This window comes from Anabrus simplex, chromosome 2, assembly GCF_040414725.1.
Source record: "Anabrus simplex isolate iqAnaSimp1 chromosome 2, ASM4041472v1, whole genome shotgun sequence".
Lineage (NCBI taxonomy): Eukaryota > Metazoa > Arthropoda > Insecta > Orthoptera > Tettigoniidae > Anabrus > Anabrus simplex.
Window position 1 is genome coordinate 741,719,855 of NC_090266.1, and position 24,041 is coordinate 741,743,895.

The 24,041-nt window shown below is 38.1% G+C and overlaps 1 protein-coding gene across 1 annotated transcript in view; it reads right to left on the reverse strand.

Annotated features, from left to right (window-relative positions):
- Vps16B (Vacuolar protein sorting 16B) overlaps positions 1–24,041 on the reverse strand; it is a 138,745-nt gene that overhangs the window by 8,675 nt on the left and 106,029 nt on the right. Inside the window, exons 10-11 of the mRNA XM_067139420.2 lie at positions 9,503–9,679; positions 4,218–4,322 (exon numbers count right to left, since the gene is read on the reverse strand). Of these exons, the coding sequence (XP_066995521.2) occupies positions 4,218–4,322; positions 9,503–9,679 (282 nt within the window). The remainder of the gene's footprint in view (positions 1–4,217; positions 4,323–9,502; positions 9,680–24,041) is intronic.

Here is a 24,041-nt window from a genome sequence, read left to right on the forward strand (position 1 = left end):
AGAAACGGGAATCAAAGCTAGCTCTCCAGGTTAGCAGCTAATCACTCTAATCATTACACCACAAAAGGTGGACGCAAATTATATTACGAACCTGATATACAGATCTGTTATACAGATGCGTCTGACTTTGTCCATTATGGCCTTCCTTTTATCTTCTTCTAACATTTTCAGGTGGTGAAACGGAAGCCATAGTAATGTGGCTGTTTTGTGTACAGTTGAGATTTGTACCTTTTCACCTAAGAGCTTGCGAGCTCTGACTTTTATCTTACGGATTTCCTGAAAGTTAAATCAAGGTTCAACATAATATTAATGTCATGACTATATGTATATTACTCAAGTGACAAACTGCAGAAGTCAACCATTAATAAATACCTCACAGTCTGATTGACTGACTGAGCAGTGCTGTCGCAGTTTATGTAACCCACCTACCATCTGTCCTGCAACATCATAACAGAAGCCATCTAACTTTGGAAGGCCTTATGATTTTGCAACATACTGCTGATCAAACATAAAGAAAGCTTTTGAAAAACATAGATTTCTGCCTTGTGCTGTTCACTGCATAAAATCATACTGCTTAAAAACAGACTGTAACATCGTATAGAGACTATTCCACCTCGTAATTACTTCTTGCTGTATCGTTTCTGAAGTTGGGCAACAAGACCGCTGTTTTTTTCTGATACCTCACCACAGCCTTTGAGGCATTTATTGTGTTTGGGCATACTGGAGCATCTTTTATAAGAAATTTTGTTTCATCAAATATGTGCTCATGTGCTTTATTTATGCAGTGAACAGCACAAGGCAGTCATCTATTTGTATGATTTTCAAAAGCTTTCTTTATGCTTGAACCCTGATCTGTTACGAAGAGCATGTCTTTATAATCACACTGAGGAATGTTTCTTTGTATCTGGAAATTTTGTAGTAAAAAGCACATTAATGAACAGTTTCCACTGTCTGTCTATACGCTGCAGAGTCAGATAATGGATCTGGTCAGTCTGCCATATCAAACGTAGCCAAGCCAAAATTTGTCGTGCATGGCAGAAATAATCATAAGCATTACTTTACTTCGTGTTTCATCTGTCTTTGCTTGGAAGTTTCTACTAATGGTAGAAGGATGTGATAACACATCAACAATATCTACTTTGCCAAAATTAGCACCAATATTAATTAGTTCCTACCCTAATTCTTCACAGCCTTCTCTGGCAATATGGTTAAATGGTCGGAAATCTTCGACACACATGAAAATGAGTTGTATCGAATTTATACGTTAACAGTGCACTGGACGAGTCACAGGAATCATACCCTGTATGCTGAATGTCTGCTGTGACCACAAGCAGGACTTTCTTCCAAACATCAGAACTGAGCCCATATCTCATAATTAGTTTATATTCACTGCTTTGAATTTCAGCCATAACACTGTCCGTCGATTCATGTGGCGATGTCGTGGTGAGCTTCAGCTCAAGACTAATGGTTACCTCAACCATTCCATCATCCTTTTATACCTCCGAATTGTCCGGCCTCATGGCTAATTGGTTAGCATACTGGCCTTTGGTCACAGGGGTCCCGGGTTCGATTCCTGGCAGGGTCAAGCATATTAACCATCATTGGTTAATTTCGCTGGCTAAAGAGCTGTGTGTATGTGTCATCTTCATCATAATTTCATCTTCGTCATGACACGCAAGTCGCCTACGTGCGTCAAATCAAAAACCTGCACCGGGCGAGCCGAACATGCCCTCGGACACTCCCGGCACTAAAAGCCATATGCCATTTCACCTTCCCATGGTGGGCCCGCTGGGTCCAGTCGATGGTGTCTTCGTTTCTGGTCATGCTGATCCCCAAGTTCTTGCGTGGCATTCAAAACTCCGCTGGCTTTCCCCTCGTTCGTACCTTGGTGTTCTGTCAGGTGGCACCCTCATTTGGTGGTTGTCAGTTCGGACCCCAATGGTTCTCCGTCGCCTAGAGGGGGTCCCACTGGCTGTGTCATTGCCATCGCTGCCTCCATCTCCTGGGACATCGTCCGAACCTCCCCATAGCTCCGCTCCACGCTGAACATCCTCCCTGGGCCATTCATGGTGCCGTGGAGCTTACTGCGGCTGTCGAGCACCTCGCACTTCGTGTCATGCTGGTACGGCTCATTCACCGTTATGTCGTCTGGTTGTTCGGTCTCGGCACTGAACACCCATGGCGCTCCATCGACATGCTGTGCCCCCTCCTGCAGCTGGACTCGGCAGTCGGCTCCCGGCTGGTGGACATCGCCGCGCACGCCGAACTCTCCCACAGCTTCTTCGCAGGTCAAACATGACTGCGGGCTGTGTCGTACTCGCATCTCCTGTCCAGTGATCGGGTATTCGTCTCCCTCTTCTGACGTCAATCCGGTCTTGAACTGGGCCCCGATATTCTCCTCGAGTTTTCCAATATTCTTCTTGAGTTCTCCAAACTGGGCTTCAATGTTCTTAGCCTGGGCCTGAATGAAGGAAGTTAACTGTTTGAGCATCATCACGTGAGCATCATCACGGTCCTCTGGTTCTTCATTTTCGAGTCCAACAGATTCAACAGAGTCCTGTCATGGTCGCCAGTTAATGCAGCCGCACGGACACACACAAGATGCTGTCAAGTTAGTACAATGAATATTCACAAATTAATACACACATCACCTTAATCACAGCATTACAAAACAAAAACACTTCACGTGTAAGATATCAACAAACCGCCATCATTAAAACAGTTGACAACTGACACCGAATACCACAGAGGTTACACTTTGAAGCACAGTTGAAAACAGATGACTACCGATCAATTCAACATGGAGACTGCCTTAACTCAGCATGTCAGCCACTCTGTTCCAAACAACAACTTCAGTAACTCGACAGGAACTCTCAATAACTAACTTCACTGTCAAGGTCGTCTCTTTATATACATCTGGCCAGATTTCTAGAAAGATACATTACAAAAAAAACTACCGTCTTGAATATTCCAGAGTGTCAAATACATAGAAATAGTGTACAGAATATTCTCAATTGTTCTCGTGCATATTACCTTTCTGGAAGTTACAATGTGTTTCACAATTATGGATTACAAATTGTACAGGTAAGAATAAATTACATAATATTAATTTACATTAACGAAACTGATATAATGTCTATGTACAACACATGTTTCATAACCTCACACACAATACAATCATTCACTACATAAATAGTATTAACACTAATACTTAATGACATAACCTCACACACAACGCAATTACAAACATGACATAACACTTCACAGCCATACATACAAGTAATAATACTAATAATAATCCTAAAATAATAATAATAATAATAATAATAATAATAATAATAATAATAATAATAATAATAATAATAATAATAATAATAATAATAATTTGATCATAAAATAATAATAATAATAATAATAATAATAATAATAATAATAATAATAATAATAATAATAATAATAATAATAATAAAAACAATAATAATAATAATAATTCGAGATCGATATCTGCATTAGTTACCCATGGGTGAGAGAATATTGTTTTCAAGTTATACCTATTATCGCACTTGCGTCAATGTACGTATTGCAAATAGAATAGATTTTGGTTTGGAGTTCATCAATTTTCCCTACAACAGATTCAAGTGCAGTAATGTTTTTGAATTTATTTTTAAGAGTTACACTGTTAAAATCCCATAAGTAAGTTTGGACTGTGTACAAGTCGACACACATCACTATTTCTTCACATCCCCACTCCATTTTGGAAAACAAGTAACAGATCAAAATGTTTTTAACCTTGGAGGTTAGTTCAGTTTCATGAAAAGTTGGAAGCAGCGAAATGTTGCTAGTGATGTTACTCGGCATCGTAACTGCAATTCACAAGCATTCAAATAAACAACAGTTACGAACTTAGTTGCGAAACCTAGTATCATTGTGTAAACTAGTTTTTTTTTTATGTCGCACCGACACAGATAGGTCTTACAGCGACGATGGGACAGGGAAGGGCTAGGAGTGGGAAGGAAGCGGCCGTGGCCTTAATTAAGGTACAGCCCCAGCATTTGCCTGGTGTGAAAATGGGAAACCACGGAAAACCATTTTCAGGGCTGCCGACAGTGGGGTTCGAACCTACTATCTCCCGAATACTGGATACTGCTTAAATTTCATCTGTAATCAATTATATTACACACTAAATATCAACAAAAGTATGAGTCTTTTAAACTTACTGATGCCTGCAATGCATTCTCAGCATACACATAATCTTCAGACTGTGGACTGAGATTTGCTTTGTAATTAATTAGAGCTCTTCGATCACGTTGGGAGATGTACAGCTACAGAAAAAAAAAAATATCCATTAGAGAATTTTTACATATATTTCAATAACAATGAAGAGTTCTAAGATTCTAAGATTTAATGAGATTATGATTATTTTAAAAATTAGTAAGTTTGAAATTTAATACATTTTATACTGATCACCAATAGAGAAAAGGGAGGAGGTGAAAATGAAAGCAGAGCAAACAATTCAAATGAGTTAAGTGTAAAGACAAATATACTTAATGAATAATTATGATTACAAAAATAAACAATAAAAAATTAAAACCACAGGTCAGAAAATGTTACTGGTTAGAGTTTTAATACATACTGTATGTCAAGTGCAAGTATCTGATTAATACTCCAGCTGTTTCAAATAAAATCGAACTTTAGAGTACATGCCCTTATGATCCGTAAGCACTACTGCAACTAATGGGATTTTTAGCAATGACATGTCATTTGTTACGTTACATTAAATTTCTTATCAGTATATGTTTCAGTGAAAGTGCTTGAAACTGGGAATTTTTGTTTACAGAATCTCTCAAAATACTGCAAGAAGCTTACAACAAGGAATGTCTGAGCCATGCATGGAAACATTATTTAAATTCCAATAGAATATCCACTGAGCAGATGGCAAAACATGACAGAGTGTCGGGATTATCTCATGGGGTTCCTGTTGCGAGAACATGTTTTGCAGTTTGGTAACCTGTCTGGGATGTGATTTGAATAGAGAAATTAGCCATGCATTGAATGGCTTCATAATTTTCTTTCAGGCTACTGTCAGATGACCTGAGAGAACACCATGTTGAAATTGGTAAAGACTGTTTAGGTCACTTTACTGAAGATAATTCCTTGAAGAACACTATAACAGGTAATAATTATGAAATATATACAGAGTGAAAGGAATAAATGCAGCTGAAAATGGAGAGAGGAAGAATGAAACAAAGCATGAAAATATAAACATATCTCTCTGAACAATGCCGATATACCCAGTTCATGTTGTTTCCGACCACCCTGTATATATAAGAAAACATAATGGTCCAATAATACTGCATTACAGGATCCCCTCCTTAATCATTATGGGGTCAGATAACACTCTAGAAATTTAGCCACCCATTTAACCACACTTTTGTCTACTCCAATAACCCTCATTTTCGCCAGTAGTCTTCCATGATTACCCTATCAAAAGCCCTGGATAGGTCAATAGCGATCAGCCAAAATTGGGCAAGTAAACAAAGATATACACATGTTAAAATACAATGTATAGACCATTAATACTAAAATGACAATGGTTAGATAATGGTTAGTCCATATATTCCATATATATCCCCTCAGCAGCATGGGTTCCTTCCTGGAAGCTCCTGTGTAACTAACTTGACTATCCTCCTCCATCATGCCACGTCTGCCATCCACGCGGGCTCTCAACTTGATGTATGCTATATCGACATCACGAAGGCCTTCAATACCGTGGATCACACGCTTCTCGCACACAAACTTTCTGAACAGTTTAACGTGAATGGGAGATTCCTAGCTCTAATTAATAGCTTTCTGAGCGAAAGACTACAGCGCATGGTCCTTGATGGATGCAGTTCTTCTCCCACCACCACCCTCTCTGGTGTCCCACAGGTCAGTGTCCTAGGTCCACTTCTTTTTGCCCTGTTTATTGATGACCTTAAGGATACTGTTTGCCAGCATTCATGTGAAATCCTTCTCTTTGCAGATGATTGTAAAATCTTCAAGCAGATCGATTCTCCTACAGATACAATCCAATTGCAAAATGCACTTGATTCACTGTCAGGTTGGTGTACTACATGGTGTCTTAAACCTCATCCCTCCAAGTGTTCCACCATTTCGTTCACACTTCGTAAATCCCCTGTTCTACAAGAATATCACCTACTGAACCAACCAACTGCTCTTGTTGACAATCAAAAAGACCTAGGAGTGCATTTTGACAGTAAATTGTTGTTTGTCTCGCACATAAACAGGGTTACCTCACGTGCCTTGTCACTCCTTGGTTTACTCTACAGGTTTTCTGACATCACAGATGTAAATGCCCTCAGAGCATTGTACGTTTCCTGTATCTTATCTATTGTTGAATACGCCTCTCCAGTCTGGTCCATTTCTGCTTCTTCAAACCTCAGCCACCTTGACCGTGTACAGTCTCTTTTCTGTGCTATCGTCAGAGCCAGGGTCCCTGCATGTCGCAACCTAAGCACTATCCAAGTGCTTGGGAAACTGAAACTCAAGACCCTTTCTACTCGGCGGAAAGTAGCCGACCTAATGCTGCTATACAAAGCAGCTAATGGTCTATTTAGGTCTCCAGATTTAGCTTCCTTATTCCCCCTCGACGTCCCATCCCGTAGTACCAGAATAAAGACCATATTTCATATTCCTTACTCCCAGATTTCTCTCACCCAAAGGTCCCTTTCTGTACGTATTCCAGCAATGTTTAATACATTATCTATTAACAAGAACCTAGACATCTTCATAACGTTTCCTTCCTTCTGTCATGCCATTTCTCATATAACTTAATTTTCCTTCTTGTTCTTTCCTGTTCTGCTCCTGTATTTACTGTAAATGTATTTTTCTTTGTTAATATCGTTGTTTATGTAAATATGTATTATATATGATTGTACAGTTTTAATTGAGTATATTTGTGTCCTTTGTAAATATTTATATATCTTTCATTTTAGATTCATATCTATTGTACATAGCTCAGATCTTTGTAATTCGGCATTATGCTGTTGCTGATCCTGAATGAATAAAAAAAATAATACAAAGTGTGATGATGCTTAAGGAGAAAGTCATTATCAAAATATTTACACAAGTTAAGGACTTGTTAGTCAATTGAAAAACATAAGGTGAAAAACCGGTACAAATAAGAGGCTCGAGTCATAAGTCATGGCAACTATTTTTTTTTCTCGCGAACAGGAGACGACACGGAAAATCTAAGATATGCATTTGGAAGTATAGGGCATGTACTTATGCATAGTGCCTGAAGACAAATTCTGACTTCAGAAGACTCTTGTAGGAAAGTGACAGAACACAGGCCATTGGTAAACATTGTTTTATTATGGTATAGACAGCAAATACACAAGACTACGTACAAAGGACAAGTCTCCACTGGCTACAGACCTTCGAAATAATCACACAAGGTTTCCAATGTGCATTGCCAGTGGTGGGGCAGGCGCTGAATACCATTCGCTGCATGTGTATTGTTAATGTGTGACACCTCTCTCTGAAATGTTGTTACGACGTCCTCTTTGTTAGCAAACCGTTTCCATGCAATTGGCTTCTTGACTTTGGGGACTAGATCATACTCACAAGGGCTCAGATCAGGTGAATAACGTGAGTGTGGAAGAACCTACGATCGTTGCTCCTGCTTGTTGACTTCCATTTTGTGACGTTCTCACTCGCACACTGAACCTGCAGGCATGCTTAGACCCACACTGTTGTTTACATACACCATCTAGTGGCATCAAATGCAAGTACATACCGTACGTTTCCAAATGCTTATCTTAGATTTTCCGTGTTGTCTCCTGTTCGCGAGAGAAAAAATAGTTGCCATGACTTATGACTCGACCTACATATTTAAATAAGTCTTGATCACTTTGTAGAGCTTAAAATCTTAAGTGTGGCGTTATGTGTATATCTTTGTTTACTTGCCCAATTTTGGCTGATGATGACGTCCGAGATGTTGAAACTGGTACCAAATAGATGATGATGTAATTTTAAATTAGCAGCATACTTTGTATTGAAAAAGGTGGATCAATTGCACTCTTCTTTATTGTTTGTTAATCTCCATTCAATATGGACCAAAGATGAAATTTTTAATATTATCTGAAAAATTGCTGTATCATGCTGGAATCCTACAAGTTGAGCATCCCTGGAATAACCTTTCCAAAACCTGAACTGCCTTCTATCAAACCAGTTAGTAATTCTGCACACGTCTAAAATAATCAGAAATAATTCTTTCCCAGAGCTTACAAGCAGCTTTAGTAACACCGCATCGCAAAGCCCATTAGAATTTGCCTGTAAAGTGATCTAATTGGCTAGCTTCAACAGCTGATTAAATGACAACGGTGTGAGATATCAAAATATTTATCAGCATGATCAACCCTCTAATGCTCACATACCCGGTTCACGTTGTTTCAGACCACTCTGTATAAATTATATGAGTTAAGAACTGGAATCACAGACAAGGCTTTTTGTGGATGATGTCATACTGTTTAGAGTAGTAAATAAGTTGTAGGACTGTGAGAGACTGCAAAAGGACATGGCAATGTTGTGAGATTGACAGCAGACAATGGTATAATTACTGTGTTGATGGGGTGAAAGTACCTCACGGGGATTACTGTAAGTATCTAGGTGTTAATATAAGGAAAGTATCTTCATTGGGGAAATCACATTACCAAGGCTATAAATAAAGGTTATAGATCTCTTCATATGGTTACGAGAGTATTTAGGGGTAGTAGTAAGGCTGTAAAGGAGAGTGTGTATAAGTCTCTGATAAGACCCCAATTAGAGTATAATTCCAGTGTAGGCAATGGGATTTTTTTTAAAAATTTGTGTGGCTATTTCTAGCTGAGTGCAGCCCTTATAAGGCAGACCCTCTGATGAGGGTGGGCGGCATCTGCCATGTGTAGGTAACTGCGTGTTATTGTAACACCAGGATTACGTAATACAATAACTGGAAAGGATCCAAAGTAAAGCAACATGATTAGTTCTGGGTGATTTTGAAAAAAGAGCAGTGTTACAAAAATGTTGCAAATTTTGGGATGAGAAGACTTGGGTGAAAGGAGTCAAGATGCTAGACTAAGCAGTACATTCCGAGCTGTCAGTGGAGAGACGGCGTGGAATGAGATTAGTAGATGAATAAGCTTGAGTTTATCTTTTAAAAGTACGAAAGATCATGATATGAAGGTAAAGTTGGAATTCAAGAGGACAAATCAGGGCAAATATTCACTTATACTGGATTAATTGAAATCATTTACCACAGGAAATGTTTGATAAATTTCCAAGTTCTTTGAAATAAATTAAGAAAAGACTAGGTAAACAACTAATAGAGAATCTGTCACCTGGGCCAACAGACCTAAATGCAGATCAATGTTGTTTGTTTGAATTATGACATCTCCTTAGACATCATTTTAGCATCTATTCTGATGCAAAATAGCAAAGAAACACTATACCAAGTACTCACATCTATGGCAACTTTATGACACTGGAGCTTATGAACTAGTGCCACTTGCTTCTCCGGGTTTTCAATGAGCAGTAAATATTTCATCAGAACTGCAGCTGGTGCCTGATGAGCATGAAGTAATCGTACAACTTCCTCCATTGGAACGACTGCTTTCAATTTTTTACCACCAAGCCAACTCTGCAAGAATATTGGAAGGTAAATTTAGAGATTTTAATTAATATATAGCACTATTAGCATAAAAACCACGTAGATGTTTAGTGTTACAGAAATAGAGGTAGGTTTTCAGCAAAGAACTAGGAAATTAGTAACTATAGCTTTAATTAAGGTACAGACAGCCCTAGCATTTGCCTGATATGAAAATGGAAAAGTATGGCAAAACATCTCCAGGATTGCCAAATAGTGTTTAAACCTGCTATCTCTCTAATATATACTTACACATACCACACTGTCAACTTAGCAAAACCAAAGTCATCTCCGTACATGTCACGGAGGCCTGGGGAGGGGTGGAAGGTAAAGGCTTCCACTATCCGTACCCTCGGAACTTGGTGCGGTAGAGTGGTTAGCTCTACGCCTGGTCACCTTTGCCCCCTGGAATTAACCTAGTACTAATGTTTTTATAGGCTGAGTGAACCTCAGGGCCATGTGCATCTCCGGCAGTGGAAATCCAGTTTCGTAAATTTTTTGACTTCCTGATGGGGAATTGAACAAAGCCAACTTGATATAATAATTCCTATACAACAACCAATATCCATCAAACAGTACCAGATATTCCAAAAGTGACCATTGCAACCTCAACATGTTATAGATGTAGACTTCAAAACTGCAGAGAAATTGGCAGTTGGAGTAAAAAAAAAAAAAAAGAGGGAGAGAGGGAGAGAGAATATGTCACACAACACAAGTCATACGAACTACAGACAGTATTTTCCCTGACTGGTGTTCTTCATTAGTGTTGTGGTATCATAGTACCTATAAGTATTCACAGTTCAACCTTTCAGAAAATTTAACAGCAGGATCCTGAAAGGTAGAAAACAGGCAAAGTTGTCATGTCAAGAAGGAAGAAACAGAAAGAAAGACAAAATTACCTATCCAAGGAAACAAAACATACACACATTTTAATGGAGGACTATCCAGTTCACAGCACTGCCTTACACAGGATTCATTCATTCATATTACTTGTTACTAATGAACATAACAGTATTCTGTTGCATTATGTAGGTTCTGTAGTATACAGTCACACTGATTACTGTGCCCTATCACAATTGATACTGGAGAGAAAGGCCATACTACTACAGCTAGTTGTACGTAGCTTTGAATAAAGCATAGGGTTTAACAAGTCCTATCACACATCATTGTATTATGAATAACATTTTTCTGAGTTAGACATAACTGATGTAAATGTAACTTTTACTCATGCACAACATGTTCAATCTCAAGATTGAATTGAACAAATTCTTATTCTATTCTTGCTCTCATAACGCAGCATGTGTCATCATGCGGCAAAACAGATCTAGCTCAAAGAGAAGACAGAACTCATACTATTGCACTAGTATTGCTGGTATACAAATGCTGAGAGGTGACTTTTTACTACAGTGGTACATCCACTACATAACGTGGGAAAAAAAGTTTATTTATCTTCACATCAATACACATGACTGATCACTAAGTCTACAACAGCCATGAGTGGCAGAAAACACAACTGTGAAATTTATTCCTAGAAGTGGAAGGTAATCCCCCAAAAAATCAAAGTAATTTTCCAGTGAAAAGTATCAGAGTGAAAAAAGAAAGATGTATTATAGTGTCAGATTTGTGAACATAGGTTTAAAATTTTCATTAAAGTAAAAGTTTTTTAAGATTTTAGGCCTACTTTCATTTAGAAGGATTTATTTAAGACACAAGCTTCATTCTACATAGTTCTGAGCTGTACGTATTTCAAATTGCTCCCCTTGAACTTCCTACATTTTCTGACATATTCATGATCTCCAATTCATCACTGTTTCCAAGGAGTCCTGGGTCAGTTAAACAGAAATAGAGCTAACATTTCACATTAGTTCAAGGCTTGCCCGCAATACTGCAATCTGTTGCAAGACACTACCACTAAAACAAATCATTACTGACACTGATATACCAAACACACCCATAAAATGAATTGACTATGTTTATTACAGGATCATATTTTATTATCTAAGAATATGAGTATTCACAGTTCAACGTTTCAGAAAAATTAACACAGGATCCTGAAAGGTACAAAACGGGCAAAGTGGTTGTGCCAAGAAAGAAGAAACAGAAAGGAAGACAAAATTACCTATCCAAGGAACAAAGAAAGAATTTTAATATTTAAATTTAATTTAATATTTAATTTTAATATTTAAAATCCTCTTTAAACATATTCAGCCCGATGGTGAGCAAACATCGAGTTCCCAAAATTCCAACATGGCGCACGCTGTCGTTTTATAAAACCCGACATGCGTCAACCGGTGGTGCACATCGTGGTTCGACATACAGGTTGCTTTATACTGCAGTCGGTGTTTTGTGCAAGGAAGTAGAGTCATGCCTAGGCTATTAGAATTGTATACAATGTGTACCACCGGTGGTACATGATATACCAAAAATGGGTGCACAAAACGTTTGTAAATAACTGTGATTCAATAACCTCCTTTAATTAAAAACACATAGCATTTTATCTATATTTAAACATGTTGTAAGATTCAAAGACATAAGCTTCATTATTGTTTCCATATTGAACTGAGATCACAGAGATAAGTTATTTATAAGGTTCAACCTATTCAATACAAATTACGTGTTGTGTAGATGTTATTTACATACATACATACATACATACATACATTACATACATTATCATTATAGACTGTTATGCCTTTCAGCGTTCAGTCTGCAAGCCTCTGAGAATTTACTAAACGTCGCCACAATCCTCGATTTGCAACTAGTGTTGTGGCCTCATTTAGTTCTATACCTCTTATCCTTAAATCGTTAGAAACAGAGTCTAACCATCGTCGTCTTGGTCTCCCTCTACTTCTTTTACCCTCCATAACAGAGTCCATTATTCTCCTAGGTAACCTATCCTCCTCCATTCGCCTCACATGACCCCACCACCGAAGCCGGTTTATGCGTACAGCTTCATCCATCGAGTTCATTCCTAAATTAGCCTTTATCTCCTCATTCCAAGTACCTTCCTGCCATTGTTCCCACCTGTTTGTACCAGCAATCATTCTTGCTACTTTCATGTCTGTTACTCTTAACTTATGAATAAGATATCCTGAGTCCACCCAGCTTTCGCTCCCGTAAAGCAAAGTTGGTCTGAAAACAGACCGATGTAAAGATAGTTTCGTCTGGGAGCTGACTTCCTTCTTACAGAATACTGCTGATCGCAACTGCGAGCTCACTGCGTTAGCTTTACTACACCTTGATTCAATCTGACTTACTATATTACCATCCTGGGAAAACACACAACCTAAATACTTGAAATTATCGACCTGTTCTAGCTTTGTATCACCAATCTGACATTCAATTCTGTTGGATTTCTTACCTACTGACATCAATTTAGTCTTCGAGAGGCTAATTTTCATACCATACTCATTGCACCTATTTTCAAGTTCCAAGATGTTAGACTGTAGGCTTTCGGCACAGTCTGCCATTAAGACCAAGTCGTCAGCATAGGCCAGGCTGCTTACTACATTTCCACCTAACTGAATCCCTCCCTGCCATTTTATACCTTTCAGCATATGATCCATGTAAACTACAAACAGCAAAGGTGAAAGATTACAGCCTTGTCTAACTCCTGTAAGTACCCTGAACCAAGAACTCATTCTACCATCAATTCTCACTGAAGCCCAATTGTCAACATAAATGCCTTTGATTGATTTTAATAATCTACCTTTAATTCCATAGTCCCCCAGTATAGCGAACATCTTTTCCCTCGGTACCCTGTCATATGCTTTCTCTAGATCTACGAAACATAAACACAACTGCCTATTCCTCTCGTAGCATTTTTCAATTACCTGGCGCATACTGAAAATCTGATCCTGACAGCCTCTCTGTGGTCTGAAACCACACTGGTTTTCATCCAACTTCCTCTCAACGACTGATCGCACCCTCCCTTCCAAGATGCCTGTGAACACTTTGCCTGGTATACTAATCAATGAGATACCTCGATAGTTGTTGCAATCCTTCTTGTTCCCTTGCTTATAGATAGGTGCAATTACTGCTTTTGTCCAATCTGAAGGTACCTTACCAACACTCCACGCTAATTTGACTACTCTATGAAGCCATTTCATCCCTGCCTTCCCACTATACTTCACCATTTCAGGTGTAATTTCATCTATTCCTGCTGCCTTATGACAATGGAGTTTATTTACTATCCTTTCCACTTCCTCAAGCATAATTTCACCAACATCATTTTCCTCCTCCCCATGAGCTTGACCTTTTGCAACAACACCATGATGATTTCCTTTTACATTGAGAAGATGTTCAAAATATTCCCTCCACCTCTCCAGTGATTCCCTGGGATCTGTTATGAGTTCACCTGAATTACTCAAAACACTGTTCATTTCCTTTTTCCCTCCCTTCCTAAGATTCTTTATTACTGTCCAGAAAGGTTTCCCTGCTGCTTGACCTAGCCTTTCCAGGTTATTACGAAAATCTTCCCATGACTTCTTTTTGGATTCAACAACTATTTGTTTCGCTCTGTTTCTTTCATCTACGTACAAATCCCTGTCTGCCTCGGCCCTTGTTTGGAGCCATTTCTGATAAGCCTTCTTTTTACGTTTACAGGCTGCTCTCACTTCATAATTCCACCAAGATGTTCGCTTTTTCCCATCTTTACACACAGTTGTTCCTAGGCATTCCCTTGCTGTTTCTACTACAGCATCCCTGTATGCCACCCATTCACTTTCTATATCCTGAACCTGCTTACTGTCTACTGTTCGAAACTTCTCACTAATCATATCCATGTACTTCTGTCTAATTTCCTCGTCCCGGAGATTTTCTACCCTTATTCGTTTGCAGACAGATTTCACTTTCTCTACCCTAGGCCTAGAGATACTTAGTTCACTACAGATCAGATAATGGTCTGTATCATCGAAAAATCCCCGAAAAACTCATACATTCCTAAAAGATTTCCTGAATTCAAAGTCTGTTAAGATATAGTCTATTATGGATCTGGTACCCCTAGCCTCCCATGTGTAGCGGTGAATAGCCTTATGCTTGAAGAATGTATTCGCAACAGCTAAACCCATACTAGCACAGAAGTCCAGCAAACGCTTCCCATTCCCATTAGCTTCCATATCTTCCCCACATTTACCAATCACCCTTTCGTATCCTTCAGTTCTATTCCCAACTCTCGCATTGAAATCGCCCATTAGCACTATTCTATCCTTGCTGTTGACCCTGACCACGATGTCACTCAATGCTTCATAAAACTTGTCAACTTCATCCTCATCTGCACCCTCACATGGTGAATACACGGACACAATTCTTGTCCTAATTCCTCCCACTGACAAATCTACCCACATCATTCGCTCACTTACGTGCCTAACAGAAACTATGTTGCGTGCAATGGTATTCCTGATAAAGAGCCCTACCCCAGACTCTGCCCTTCCCTTTCTAACACCCGTCAAGTACACTTTATAATCTCCTATCTCTTCCTCCTTATCTCCCCTTACCCGAATATCACTTACTCCTAGCACATCCAGATGCATCCTCTTTGCTAACTCAGCAAGTTCTACCTTCTTTCTTCCATAAGCCCCATTAATATTGATAGCTCCCCATCGAATTCCATTTCGTTCGCCAAGTTGTTTCCAAGGAGTCCCTCGAAGTACAAAAGCCTTTATACTCCCATTCACACCTTGTGTTAATAAAATAACAAGAACTTATAGCAATATTAGAACTGGCGTAGCAACACATTGAGATATGTACAGTAAAACCTCATTAATTCAAAGTCGTTGGGACTAAAAAATCGGACTTTGAATTACGTGATTTCGAATTAACCGCCAATTCGCAATTCAGAAGTACCAACCATTGCCGCGTTACAAAATATTCTAAGGCCTGTTACTGTATGCCGTTAACCTTGATTCACAGTTTATACCTTTCAAATGCCATGAAAAAAAGCTGAGCCATTCATCATAAAAACAGGTTTAAGACAAGGAAATTGCTTGTCACCACTGCTGTTCAACTGTGCCTTGGAATATATAATGAGGGAATGGTACAAGATTAACCCAAAGAACATCCGAACTGGAAGACCCAAAGACAACATAAGTTTATTTTGCCTAGGATTTGCTGATGACCTTGCTCTCTTGTCCTACAATATTCAGGAAATCAGATAAGTTATATCACTACAAGAAATAGCACAGAAAACTGGTCTTGGAATATCTTTTGAAAAGATAGTAATCATGTTAACTAACCACCACTTAAACAAAATTGCCATAGGAAACCAAGAAATCAAAATTATAGATAACTATCTGGGAGAAACCGTAACATATAACCTCAACGGAAAGGCAACATGGCATAACAGACTAAATAAATTGACCAGAGCACAATATGTCACCAAGAATACCTACAACAAAAAAGGCCTGTCAATAGCAACAAAATTAAAACACTACAAAATAGTCACTCAACCAGAAATAACATTCGCAAGTGAAACCATCTTCAAAATAACTAACACAGCACAAATAGACAAAATACTCAAGACAGAGAGAAGACTCATTAGAATGTGCATCAACAAATCATACCAAAAAGATGGACACTGGAGAGTAGCTTCTAATGAAACAGTCTACAAGGAAATAGAATCAGTAATGAGCACAATCAGGAAGAAACGCATTTCATTTTTTGGACATCTAATCAGGACACCAGAAAACAGGATCATCAAAGAGAATAACAGAAAAATTATGGAATAGTAAGGGCAACATTAAGTGGATTACAGAAATCAAAAAAGGTATGGATGAACTACAAATTACAGTGGAAGACCAAGAAACAAAAGGGATAAAATCAGGAAACTCACAAACAACCCAGACTGCAAACCAGAATCAACAAACAGACAATAGGAAGGGTGATTTCCGCAGGGGGGGGGGGGTGAAAAGAAACAGCGTGGTTATTGCGGTAGTTGCCAATGGTGTTCATTACTGTTAGGCAGCAAATGCAAAACGAACCTTGATTTTTCACAGGAGATTCTGAGAAAAAAACGTCGTCTTGGATTCGGAGAAATTCGGCATCACTCCGGAGGCTTCTGTGGCAAACATTTCAGTTTTCTTCTTCAAACGGCATCATTTAACCTACTGTATATGTATCATGAAAAAATATTTCAAACGCATGTACAGAAATGATAATATTCTCACTAAAAATTTACATGGGAATAGCCTTTCTGAAATTTAACTAGATGTGAGAAAATATAAACTATACTCTGAAATCAGTGATTTACTCTGCCATATCATATGGTGTATCATATTTTTACTTAGGTAATTTCAGTACATAACATTAAAATTAAGAGATCGTTTACTTCAGCCTTTATTTTTAACTCATTAACAACTGCCATCGGCCATGTTATTTATGGATTTATTACAAAAATGTTTTAGCCTCTTTCATTTTGAATTTTCTTTAGAGAACAGCAGTTGACAGTAAAACTTGCTCAAAGCGGAACGTCTGTAAAGCGTAAACTTGTTCAATGTGTACGTAAGTTATGGTCCCGGCGCACTGGTTATGGCTTTGCATGTTATTTATGTTGTTTAAAGCAGAATCTGTTCAATGTGGAAACGGAAAGAAATTATGAAAATAATTACTGTATAATGCGGAAATTATGCTTTAGCTGTGAAATTTATATTGGCATACCCGGTTCTGCAGGTACATAAATATTTCGCCAGGGGAAGAGTTTGGTGTTTACAGACCGTAACACACTGATCTAATAAGGTCCAGGTTTCCTAAATTCCTGGTAGAATGGGACTTAAATCTCCACTACTTGCCTGACTCTTGCCATGGTTCGTAGAGATCTTTACCTTGATGTACAACTTGAGCCCAATTCTAAGGTAAACAGTTTCCTTACTTTGTGTCCCGTCAGTAAATTTCAGTTTTGAAAACAGCACAATGGCTAAGAAATATACGTCACTGACACTGAACGAGAAAGTGAAAGTTACTGAAGCGAGTGAAAGGGAAAAGTTGTCTGCGTGTGAAATTATGTTTCATTTCAGATGTGGAAAAACTCAAGTTTATGAGACTTTATAACATTAGGACGACATTACTAAGCAGTGGATGGAGGGGAATGGACAAATGAAGAGGAAATCTAAAGTAACAGGCAATGAAGAAATCGATGATTTAGTGAGGGAATGGTTTGTCAGTGCCCGTTCGAGAAACCTTCCGGTTAGTGGACTTATGCTACAGAATCAGGCTCTTGCAGTCGCTAAATCACTTGGCAACACCGCCTTTAAAGCATCAACTGGTTGGCTGGAGAGTTTCAAAACAAGACACAATATCATATGGAATAAAGTCTGTGGCGAGCCCAAAGACGTGGATGGAAATGTAGTAGCCGAGTGGAAATCGAAGCTGCAAAATTTAATTTCTGGCTATGAATCTAAAGACATTTTCTACACCGATAAAATGGGATTGTTTTTTTTTGAGCCATGCCTTCAAAGTCACTTGTGCTTAGTGGGGAAAAGTGTGGTGGGGGTAAAATGTCGAAAGAAAGACTTACAGTACTGTTGTGCAGTAACATGGAGGGGGAAATGGGAAAGTCCCTGGTAATCAGAAAATCAGCAAAACCAAGGTGTTTTAAAAACTTGGACTTGCGCAAGCTTCCGGTAACTTGGAGGAACAATGGAAAAGCCTGGATGACCAGTGCTCTAATGGAAGAATGGCGGCTGAACAAATTTAACTGTAGGATGAAGGAAAACTGCAAAGTTATTCTTTTCCTCGACAATACCACTTGTCACCCACATGTGTTGCTTTCCAATGTCAAGCTAGCCTGGTTTCCACCTAACACAACCAGTGTTGTTCAACCTATGGACCAAAGAGTGATTTACACCTTTAAATCTCACTACAGGCATTTACTGATGCAGTCACAGATCAAGAATGTTGATACATCTGACAACACCTACTCCCTTGCACGCTCAGTTTCCGTACTGGATGCTGTCAACTGGATCAGTTTGGCTATGAAGCAGACCAAATCTCAAACAGTCGTAAGGTATTTTGCAAAAGCGGGATTTGGAGAAAATGACCACCTCAACATACCTGAGGAAGTGACTAAAAATTTTGCACTGATATCTATGCTGAGCCAACAACAGAATTTTGCATGTAACGTAGACGAATACAATCGCAAAGATTCTTTTCCGAATTAGACAAATTTCCGGGTTGAACAAAATTACACAAAAAGATTTGTGCGATTCCACTTTGAGCAACTTTTACTGTTTAACGAATTAAATGTAGCCTTTTTCTTCAAAATATAATTGAAATTCATCCTGTTTTAATCACCGGGTACTTTGCACAATGTATTGAATAGGTGGAGCCTTCTCTACCCTTTGATAGAGATCGATTATCAATACGGACCATAATGAAACTCATAACTGATGATGTCTCTATACAGCTAATACCAGACGGCACACACTATACAACACACAGGCGAAACTACCCGATTACAAGCGCATCACAATTCTGAAGAGTGGGTTGTCTACCCAATAACATGTGAAGATTATCTTATTTAGTTTTGGTGTACCGGTACTGAATGCCATTACAGTAAAGCCTCGTTAATTCAAAGTGGTTGGGAAGCAAAAATCAGACTTCGAATTAACTGTCAACTCGTAATTCAGAAATGCCAAACCTTACCACATCAGAAAATATTCTAAGACCTTTTACTGCATGCAATTAACCTTTTTATTTTACAATGCTTAGTAAAGGTAAAGGTTCCACCTATTCAATACATTATCATAATGGTCTGTTTAGAACATCACATATTTATTCAACTTATTGTAAAATACATCTTTGGTTAAATAAATATGTGATGTTCTAAACAGACAATTATGATAATGTATTGAATAGGTGGAACCTTTAGCTTATTTACTTATTGTAAAATACATCTTCGGTTAAATAAATATGTGATGTTCTAAACAGACAATTATGATAATGTATTGAATAGGTGGAACCTTTAGCTTTACTAAGCATTGTAAAATCTTGAGTCAATACGGACAAAAAATGAAGTTTTTAATACTAAATGCAATTAACCTTCATTCACAGTTTAGGCCTTTCAAATGTCATGGAAAAAGCTATTTCCAAAATGTAGCCAACAAGGTGTATTTACAGTATACAGATAATGCACTCAGATAACTTACTGACAAACATAACCTCATGCAACGAAAGAAAAACCTAAGCACGATTCTAAGATGAGGAGAAATTTACACCTAGGTATAAGATGGCGTCGGCAGTGCAAGCTTATAATGAGTGCTCCCAGATTTTGTTAGAAAAAGAAGTGAAATATGCTGTAAGATATACAGAAAATGATACAGATGGTGACAAGAACAGTCAAGGTATTCTCAGTAGTGAAAGTAATCGCTCCTCTCCAGAAAAAGACATTTGTACCGGTAATATCTATGAAAGCGCGCGTGTGTGTAGGCCTAAAATGACGCGTTCATCTATCCATGAAACTGTTGAATCACTACACAAAATAATAGAAGTGCTACATAAGGATTTGGTAGAAGCAAACATTGCAATTAAAAAATTATGGTCTGAAAACGCAAATCTGATTGAAGAGGTGGAAAAACTAGAAAATTGCGATGGTGTTGGTGTTGGCACATCATGGAGTGAAGTTACGTCCCACCAAAGGAAAGTGTCGCTAATAGGCCTAATTCATCTGGAAATCATCCTGCAGTAACAAACAGATTCAGCGTTTTACGCAAAGTTCGGGAAGAGCAAAGAAACACTTCTTTCTCCCAAGATGCAAGTTCTCCGACGAAAAAACACCAAATTCACACCGATAACGTGATCAAGAAAGTAAGGAAGGAGAAGAAAGTGAAACTGTTTGATGATAATCACGGTCGAGGCCTTTCAGCAAATCTAGCAGAACTGCGAGCCGACAGTGAAGTGACAGCTTTTATTCAACCAGGTGCCCCACTTTCAGAAGAAGTAAAACCCTCTTGAGGAATCCTGATAAACTCTCATCAAACGACGTCATAGTTACTATTACATGTGATAAATATCATTCTTGATCCGTATTGATGATGCTTGATTGGAACAATAAGTTAATTTATTGAATTCACCACCTAATCAATACAATAAGTCTTGTCTTAGTTGATTTACTTTGGCATGTTAACTAAAATGGTACATGTTTTGCCTTGAATTTAGGCATCATCAGCCGTTATCTTATCCTTAAAATAGAATCAGGCACCTGATTTACATATACATGAAATAAAACAATTTTTTTAAAAATACCTTGGAGAGACTTGAACTAAAATTAACATATGGTAAGAGACTTGTAATGAAGATGGTTTTAAAGATATTACAATGAGTGGGGAAATATACAACTGGTGAAAGTAGTAGTGATATTGACATTAGAAGGCTTCTATAATAATTAAAATGAACAAAGCAACAGTCTTATGAACGAGAGATAGGATTGCTAAAAAATTATGTTGGCCGACCAGCGGTTACAACGAAAAAGACGATAAAAATCGTATTTTAATAAATAATGTAGAATAAAATAATACTGAAATATGGTCAAGTGACCAGCAATTATTTGTTTACAAGAGATAAGTCGAAAGTCGATGGCATATGGTGAAGTGGTTCAGTTTGATCAAACAATACGAAGTTGAAGAACGATGTTTAAATAGGACCTTTATGGACCATCTCAATTTGATGCAATGCTGCAATGATGTTAAGAATGTGGGTTGATTGACATTCTAGTCGAAACGGAAGTGTGACAGTTGAATCTGTAAAAGGAAACCAGAAGCGTGGTGTTAATTGAGTGAAAAAATTGTAATGAAATGTTTGAGTGGAAATTGTGTACACTTACCATTAGACGATGGTGAAGGTAATTTGTTACGTTATTAACTGAACGTTATTGTCGACTGTCGGCTTCTTACTCCGAGTGTTATAGCTGTATGTTTGAGTTGGAGGTGGAACTGTTTGCGAAGGCGTGACTATGGGCTTGTTTGTAGTACTTGGATGGGAGCTACTATTGGCGGGAGAGAGAGAGAGGGATGTGTATTGCTGCGCGTATTATAACGGTGAGATGCCGTTGGAGGGAGCGATATTACAGTGGGTGTGGCTAAGGGACTATTGGTTGCATTTGAATTAGAGGTACTGGCGGTGAGGGGAGGGAGGGGAGTGTATTAGTTGTAGAGGAGGTAGGAGGGCTTACTGATTTGAGGTTGAAAATTTTTAAGAATATATTGGTGAGGGGAATTGATTCTTGTAATAGACATAAAGTCTGTTCGTACAAGGGGCTTTTTTTATCAATGATGTCGTTTAAGTTCATATCTTTGTTGAAATGTTGGTCGAGGAAAATGAATAAATTTTTCATACTCAGTTATAAGTTTACTTTTATCGACTTTTTTTGAGGATATGAAGGTCTTGTTCTATTGTAGTAAATTTATGTCCTGTGTCCCTCAAGTGGTTGGCCATTGCAGAAAATTTGTTATGTCTTTGTGCATTATAATGCTCGGCATATCTGGTGGAGAAGCTGCGGCCAGTTTGGCCAACATAAGAAAAATTACATGTGGAGCATTTTAGCATTTTATCTACTGTCATTTTAAATGATCAAGATTATCAGAAATTAACCATAATGAACCCAAAGTTACCTACAGTAAGATCATTACCCAAAATTCATAAAAAGGAGGTCGCCATTTGACCTATAATTAATAGTATGAATAGTCCTACCTATAAAACTTCTCAATTCCTACACAAATTCCTAAAAAAAACATTTCAAATTCAACAACTCCAACCCCATAAAAAACTTGATCGAACTTTGCAATTCCCTAAATAAATTCAGTCTGCAGAGGAGGTAGGAGGGCTTATTGATTCGCCTAAATTCAAGGCGAAACATGTACCATTTTAGTTAACATGCCAAAGTAAATCAACTAAGACAAGACTTACTGTATTGATTAGGTGGTGAATTCAATAAATTAACTTATTGTTCCAGTCATAGTTACTGTAGGCGGAACCAATGACGTAGCGAGAATTGAAGGCCATCAGGCCGCAAGTATTCTGAAAAGGACTCTAGATAAGCTGACCCATACAAATATGATAGTGACAAACATGTCCCATAGACATGATTTAACTTACTGGTCAATTGTAAATAAAGCTGTCAAGGACGCAAATGAGAAATTCAGGCAAATATGTAGTCATTTCAAAAATGTTACATTATTAGACATCAGTAAATTAAACCAAACTTCTCATACGAGGAATGGCATGCACTTGAATAGACTGGGGAAGCAATATGTAAGCAAGTAACATCATTACAAGTAAAGATCAGGAAAAGGCTATCCTAGAACTACCTAGTCCGGGAATCCTGTGTTAGATTCTGGACCCAATAACATTTCAATCCAGACTATGGGTCCAGAATTAACCCGATCAGTGCTACGCCTGCATATAGACGGGCTGAAGTGGCCAGTCCACCACTGCTACGCCCATCTATAGACGGTGCGCGAGAATTTAAACTTTTTTGTGTTTCCCGGTTCACTTTTGAGTGCAAATTTGATCTCTAACATATTCTGCCATCTGTTGGGCATTACGTAGAACTAATTGATCAGAGATTATAGCTTCGGGAAGTAACTTACAGAGCTTTTTGTAGACGTCTGTGGAGTTCATCTGTGATGTAAACAAACATGGCGGAACGACAATGTATTTGCTGTTGCAGCGATGTTATTTCGGTTCACAGAATCTTTCAGTTATTAACCACAGCAGAAAGTGATGATGGAGATGATCATTTTAATGAATTGTTAAGTGATTTTGAAAGTGAGGGTGATAGACAGAGTGCAAGAAATATAGTATGTGAGAGAGAAACAGAACCTCCTTCTAAACAAAAGAAGAAAAACACGGTGAGTACAATAGCTTGTTTATCACTGTTGTCGTGTCGGACGCATTACTTTTCTTCACCAGAGTTTCAAGTAACTGTGACAGGCTCTGAGGGCAAAGTAGCGTTTGATGACAACCCGAAAATCATTGACGTTTTAGAAACTTTTGTGCCAGTGGAGTTGGTACAGATAGTTGAACAAATCGGCATCACAAAAACCAGTAGAAAACATTTAACTATCACCACATTCCAGGTTTGGAAAGTATTTTAAAATATCAACTTACATACTTCTAAGAAGTTACATGTATTAGTTGCATACAGATTTTAGGAAATAATATTATTTTGGGCTCTTTACTTTGTATAAAGATAATGCATGCATGGGCACACAAGTGTAATTTTGTTTTCTCTCAAAATAATATTGAACATAAGTGTAGGATTTCCAATTTGCATTTAGATTTATAAACAACCAACTTTTATAAACATTTTTAAGCTAATCACCCCACTGATAAGTTAAAAATTGAGGTTTCTACAAAACAATTTACA